The 6,776-nt window shown below is 45.4% G+C and overlaps 1 protein-coding gene across 3 annotated transcripts in view; it reads right to left on the reverse strand.

Annotated features, from left to right (window-relative positions):
- Positions 1 to 11: 11 nt before the first annotated feature.
- ccnb3 (cyclin B3) overlaps positions 12 to 6,776 on the reverse strand; it is a 9,703-nt gene continuing 2,938 nt past the window's right edge. For all 3 annotated transcript variants that reach the window (XM_019871292.1, XM_019871291.1, XM_019871290.1), the window contains exons 4-12: positions 5,954 to 6,069; positions 5,746 to 5,878; positions 5,586 to 5,684; positions 5,237 to 5,329; positions 5,029 to 5,166; positions 4,593 to 4,748; positions 3,206 to 3,355; positions 2,998 to 3,128; positions 12 to 307 (exon numbers count right to left, since the gene is read on the reverse strand). In XM_019871292.1, the coding sequence (XP_019726851.1) occupies positions 244 to 307; positions 2,998 to 3,128; positions 3,206 to 3,355; positions 4,593 to 4,748; positions 5,029 to 5,166; positions 5,237 to 5,329; positions 5,586 to 5,684; positions 5,746 to 5,878; positions 5,954 to 6,069 (1,080 nt within the window). In that variant the 3' untranslated portion in view covers positions 12 to 243. The remainder of the gene's footprint in view (positions 308 to 2,997; positions 3,129 to 3,205; positions 3,356 to 4,592; positions 4,749 to 5,028; positions 5,167 to 5,236; positions 5,330 to 5,585; positions 5,685 to 5,745; positions 5,879 to 5,953; positions 6,070 to 6,776) is intronic.

The raw sequence follows: 6,776 nt of genomic DNA on the forward strand, positions 1-6,776 counted from the left end.
TTGATACTGTAGTATGAAACATCTTTATTTTAAACGCTGGCAAATGTCAACACACATGGGTCAATAAAAAGTAACATACAAAATTACACTTGCCGATTAAGCTTTTTTCGTTAACATTAATACTTAAAATGTTTTTAAGAACATGAATACTTTTTGCAACAACAATTAAAATGGACAAACAATGTGTATAAATAATTCACATATTAACTATTTACAACGGCATCCAAGTGAACGCTTGCTCACTTATAAAGACTTCTCCAAAACATCAAATTCCACCAGTGGCAGGGAAGCAACTCGGAAAAACACCCTGAGAAGGTGAACACAACACAAATCAATGCAAAAACAACCATCATGGCGATGTGAATTAGAAGAAAAAGATTTGGCTGTGTTGAGAAGAATTCCTCCTTTCCCTACTTTCGTTTTAGAAAGTGGACGAAACAATTGAATTGCAAGTTCAATTAAAGTTTTGGAAGACGCATAATTGAAATTTCCCAAAGAAATATTGATAATGTTCGAAGTGGTGTGCGTCTTTGACTTTGTCCAACCGCGTTTTCAAGCGATCACAGACCTTTCTCTCAACTCATCGGTTTGTCACGGCGAAAATGAAACAATAGTAAGGAAACTGAAATTTTTGTTTTGTGCATCGTGGTACTAGGGGCATCACAAAAAAACTATTTGAATCTGAAAATCATCATTTTTGATTAAAAACATGTGAGTGCATCACACATCACCTGAATCATTACAAAAATCTGAATTAAATGTGCGCACACACAAAGTAAGGGATATCTGGCTTTCAGGTAAATTTCATGGAAAGTGTAACAAAAAATGTCAACGTCTCAATAACTCGTCACGTGCCCTTGAGCTTCAATTACCCCTTGACGACGACGTCTCATGCTGTTCACAAGTCGACTTATTGTCTGCTGAGGCATGATGGCATCCCACTCTTCTTAAAGGGCAGCTCTCAGGTCGTTGAGGTTCTGGGGTGCAGAGTTTCGAGCCTCTGCACGGCGACTCATCTGAAAGTGCAGGCCATTCCATTTGAGGCTCCAATAGCCGTTCCCCGATGATGAAGACCTCGATGAGTTGTAGAATTGTCGTCCATGAAGATGAAATTAGGCCTGTGTTATTCTTGTAAGGAGACAATTACTGGATAAAAATGTTACTCGGGTAGTATGGGCTTGTCACTGAAGGGCAGCTCGGTATCGACTGGACACACTGTAACACTGCCACCACTCAAGGCTCGCCTGGTGACAACGGTGGCTGATGCATATCGCTCTCCTTTACGTCTCCAAAATCACGGGCGGCCATCATTCCTACTCATGAATCGACTTTCATCAGAGAACAGCATTGAGGCCCACTGGTCCCTCGTCCAGCGTAAACTTGGGATGCCCCTAAGCTTCCCTTAAACGTGCCAGGAGTTGAGTGGCATTCATTGTTCATAATGTAACGTCATCAGCATGGGATTCGGCCAAAGGACATCCACTTCTCCATCTTTCTGTGACTCTTCCAGTCTCTCTGTATCTCTTTTGCAACCAAGTGATGACACTAAAAGCTCAGTGGCCACTCCCTTCTGAGTATGTTCTGTTTGAAGCATCACAATGGCGAGGTACTGTTGATCCATTGTTCGGCGTCGACTTGGTCTCATGATGTCATGACGTTGCCTCTGCACGGCGACTCATCTGAAAGTGCAGGCCATTCCATTTGAGGCACACCAGTCTCCAATGGCGGTTCCCTGATGATGAAGACCTCGTTGAGTTGGAGAAGTGTCGTCCATGAGGATGAATCTAGGCCCATGTTATTCATGTAGAGAGACATTCACTGGATAAAAATGTTACTTGGGTAGTATGGGCTTGTCACTGAAGGGCAGTTGTGTCTCAACTGGACACACTGTAACACCGCCACCACTAAAGGCTCGCCTGGTGACAACAGTGGCTGATGCATATCGCTCTCCTTTACGTCTCCAAAATCACGGGCGGCCATCATTCCTACTCATGAATCGACTTTCATCAGAGAACAGCATTGAGGCCCACTGGTCCCTCGTCCAGCGTAAACTTGGGATGCCCCTAAGCTTCCCTTAAACGTGCCAGGAGTTGAGTGGCATTCATTGTTCATAATGTAACGTCATCAGCATGGGATTCGGCCAAAGGACATCCACTTCTCCATCTTTCTGTGACTCTTCCAGTCTCTCTGTATCTCTTTTGCAACCAAGTGATGACACTAAAAGCTCAGTGGCCACTCCCTTCTGAGTATGTTCTGTTTGAAGCATCACAATGGCGAGGTACTGTTGATCCATTGTTCGGCGTCGACTTGGTCTCATGATGTCATGACGTTTATTGGTCGATTCAAGGATCAAACGCCTCTTATGAATTTTGCCGTTAAGCGCCTTGTTCGAGAACAGCAACTTGTGCAAAAAGTATTGAAACATTGAACAGTTGGACATATGCATTCAAAAGCTCAGAGAAGGTCACATTAAGTTCACCTGTGAAGGTTCGAATGCATTTCAGGCTCGTCCCGAAATTTCACCCGAAAGCCAAATATCCCTGACTTTTTGTGAGTGGTGTACATGTCAGATTACCATAGCTGGTTTCTTTTTTTTTTTGAACGAACTTAGCCCGCAAGTTCATTAGAATGGTTGTTGCAGCGCTTTTGAAAGAGAAAAAAAATTTTTTTAAAGTGACGTTCAATACAATGCATACCGAATGGTGACCACTGTATCTCACGATTTGATACAGATACTTGTATTGTTGCACCCTTAATGTATACACATATACAGTTTCTCAACATATACATACGGTATATTGTACTCTGTATATAAATATATACTGTATGTACACCACGCAGATACTTATCAAATCATTATCGTTGGAGAGATGCACAAACCTAAGCACACCGCATCGCTGGATATTTGATCTTCCCTACTTTTCACCAAATTTCGACTCCCAACACAGCAGCCATCTCCACAGCGATTCGACAGATTCTAGAAACATGCATTCTTACTCGTGGGAGTATTTGTTGCGGACCCCTTTCAACGCGCTGCTGGGAGACTGCGCCACCACGGAGTAAAGCTTCCGGACGGCGGGCGCCACCTCGGAAATTCCGTAGCCGCTGTGGAACTGCAGGACGGGCGGCTGCGGGCGAAAAAAGCAACCACGACGAGAATGACGCGCCAAAAGGCGTTCGGCGACGCGTCAACTCAAATCTGTACCCAGACTGGCAGATTTTTGGTGCGCAGGGCCAGCAGCAGGCAGGCGGCCGCCATCAGCGAGCTTCGCTCCAGCGCCAGCTCCATATCCATCAAGCTCAGCTCGCAGTAATAGCGCGCCAACGTCAGCGTGTCCATGCCCACGCCGGCGCACTGCACATGCATACACGGGACGACAAATGCATGAGCCGTTTGCGTCGAGGGCATTCTTGCCACCGGCTTCAGTGGAAATCCAAACGACAACGACAAATGTGTTCGTCTTTAGCCTCCTGGCATTGTTTTTTTTTTTCTCCCTTCTTTCAACCATTTGCGCAAGGATACCGTACGCGTTTTAGCTAGGGGACATTTTCAGTCCGGAAAACATGCTCAGCTGTTCGGGATGGCTATTCCATGATCGATGCTGCTTATCGATTTTTATTGTGTGGGGGAATGAAAAAATACAATTGATTTCTGCATTAGCGCCATGCATTATGGACTGTGTAGAATTCATCATGTCATTGACAGCAATTTTGTCTGATCATTTCTCCATGTATTTACAGTAGAAATCATATTTTATCCAAACCAAATATATTGATAAAATATTTTTTAAAAATCAACTAAAACAAGTATCCAGTGGAAATGTAAGCACTAATTCAACCTTTGTCACATTCACTTGTGATATCAACAAAAACGGGCCCCGATATGAGACACCTCAAACACACCAACGTTGGTCTGCTTCCTGTCACTTTGAGAGCGTCTCGCGCCAAGCCGTAGCACGTATATTTTGCAATTAAAAAAACAAAACAAACCCGAACTGTGACACTACTGTATCGAACTCAGCCATGAATTTTGTGCTTCATTGTCCCTCTCAATATATAGTGTGTAGCAGAGAAAAAAGATCAGTGGGGAAAAAATGTTATTGTGCTCATGCAACTGCTGCAGTACAATCTCGTAACACTTTGATTGATCGTCAATCGATTAGTCATGCCTGGAGAGAAAGAGGCACAAAGATGAGGTCGTCAAAAGGCGACCGTGGCTATGTTACCATCTCAGATGCTACGTTTGTATCGCACACGGCTAACCCGATGCGCCACATCAGAAGCACGCCATCAAGGATCATACGGTAGACGTTTTGTCGTTAATAATATGGCATAGCTCCACTTGCGCCTATTTGGCCAAATTAAAGGTTTAAAGTTTCCAGAACAGGAAAAATTTTAATTCAAACCAAATCCAATCCCGTGGCCAATTTTCCAATTGCGGATTTTGATCTAAGCCTAAAATTGAACAGTGAAAATTAAACTGTGAAAAAAAGGGCGGAGGCTGGGGGGGGGGGTAATATTCTCAAGAAGTTTTTCATGGAGTGTTGTGGCCATATGAAAATGCAAAGGAGGAAGACTGGGTCAGGCCGTACCTTGGCATAGCGACGGAGGAAATGGTAGGCGACGGGGATGCCGATGTCGAAGGAGAGCGTTTGCAGGATGCGGGTCTCCATGCAGAGTATCTCCTCCCTGTTGTACGCGTCGTCACAAACGTAAAGGAAGTTGTCCACGCATGGTGGCTCGCGCTCCTGCAAAAGACACGCCTGTCACCAGCTGGCTCTTGACACCTTACCAGGATTTTCCTTTAAGGCACTAAAATGACTTTGTGATCACCACAAAATGATTGCACTCATGTTATCTGTTTATGAGCGGGAATTAACCTCACTAACAGGTCACTTGGTTGGTGAACATGGTTGTTATGTTTAATTAGGGCTGAGCCCCTGTATGGGGGTCCATAGACCCCAAATTTGAGAATCGCTGCCTACGTTTCACTCATCAGCTCTGAAAAAGGGACACACGCATGCGTACCTCAAACTTGGAGGCAAGCAGCATGGCGGTGGAGCCCACCAGCTGCAGCGTGTCGCGCTGGATAGGGGTCTGCGCCAGGAAGTGGTCAGTCAGCTTCACGGCCAGGTAGAGAGTCTCGTGGTACAGCTCAAAGTTCTCCTGAGATGGGTTGGGGGGGGTTTAGTGCGAGAGGGGGAACAAAGCCGTCGTCCGCGACAACGCAGCTCACCTGCACTTCCACGAGCCAGTCCACCAAGATGGCGCGCATCCCGGCGTTGATGTTGGGCTGCTGGCACATGTAGTCGGGCAGAACAAACTTCTCCTGAAAGCAAGCGCAGGAAGAAAAACAAATTGGTGGGCGGGAAACAGCGCCAGGTCCGCTTGTTTCGCCGATACAACATCATCGCTCGAAAGACAATGTGTAGGCACCAAATTGGAATCGACAAACACAAAATCCCTGAGGGGGCCTGCCTACTAGCAGGCTTGTCGACATAGCCATACAATCCATGTGAAGTTTGATTTAAGGGGTTGTTTAAAAAAAAAAAAAAAAAAAAAAGGGCCCCTGTCGCCGGGCTCACCTCTCGACTTTTGAGGTAGTCAAAGATGTTCTTCGCGTACTCGGGACTCAAAAAGCAATCGTCGCGGCTCCCAGAGTCCACGTCAAACTCGGACGGAATCTGTGAAGGTCGAAGCGAACAATTAAACGCTGGACTGGCTGCGGGGCAGAGAGTGGCTCACCTGGGGTCTCAGGAGGTGTGGCTGCACGTGGCAGATTGCAAGCTCTCCTGCTGGAGCCGCCTCCGCTTCCGCTTCCTCCTTCTCCTCTTCATCGTTTTCAGATGATTTTCCCTCAGTGCTCTCTGAAGACGACCTGCGCAACGTCAAACAAGCAGCTGGCAACAGTACGAGGAAAACGGCGGGAGAAAAACAAAGAAGACGACGCTACTTTTGCTGCTCGGCTTGACTCTTTTCTGACAGTGAAGGGACGCTTGCTTTCTTCACCTGCTGCTGCTGCTGCTGCTTCTTCTTCCTGCCTGGGAAGCTGATGTGGACTTTGCGAGCCTGCAAAGCACAAAGCAAATGAGAACACCGATTCCCAAACTCTGCGAGGGATCAGCAGGCATGCGATGGGAAACGATAAGTTCATGTAATGGCTCCAAAAAAAAAAAAAAAAGATCCTTCCTCTACTAGAACCGATGCATCTTTCTCATCCCTGTATGCCAGAATAAACTTTTCTTCCACATCACTTTTGAATGCATCGAGTACATTTTGTGCCTTTTGTAGGGTGGCCGTGAGATTCATCCAATGTCAAATAGCATTCCTCAATACAATACAATACATGCTGATTTATATAGCGCTTTCACAACAGCGGCAGCTGTAACAAAGCGCTTAACAAAACAGTTAACATAAAGTAAAATAATAAACACAACACATAACAGTCGTGCAGTCCTAACCACTTTTCCCCTCATACACTTTGTTGTTTAAAGCAGTTTGATATGAAAGAGGAGAGAATCAAAGTGTCCTTTTCACCAGTGGATCAGAGATGTCATACTCAAAATGTGCATACGTCGGCTACAAGCTAAGTTTCAAAGTCATGAACTCAACATCTTCTAGTAGAATGCCAAAGAATCAATACCCATGTACAGTTCTGTTGTATTCAACCTTAACCTTCAAAATACAGTATTTGCATTTAATTTTCACGAACAAGTTTGTTTTCGTACTATTATTAATGTAGGGGGCCGGGGGGGGGGTAAACACTTTGGTGTTGG

Source organism: Hippocampus comes, unplaced genomic scaffold (assembly GCF_001891065.2).
Source record: "Hippocampus comes isolate QL1 unplaced genomic scaffold, H_comes_QL1_v1.1 scaffold83, whole genome shotgun sequence".
NCBI lineage: Eukaryota > Metazoa > Chordata > Actinopteri > Syngnathiformes > Syngnathidae > Hippocampus > Hippocampus comes.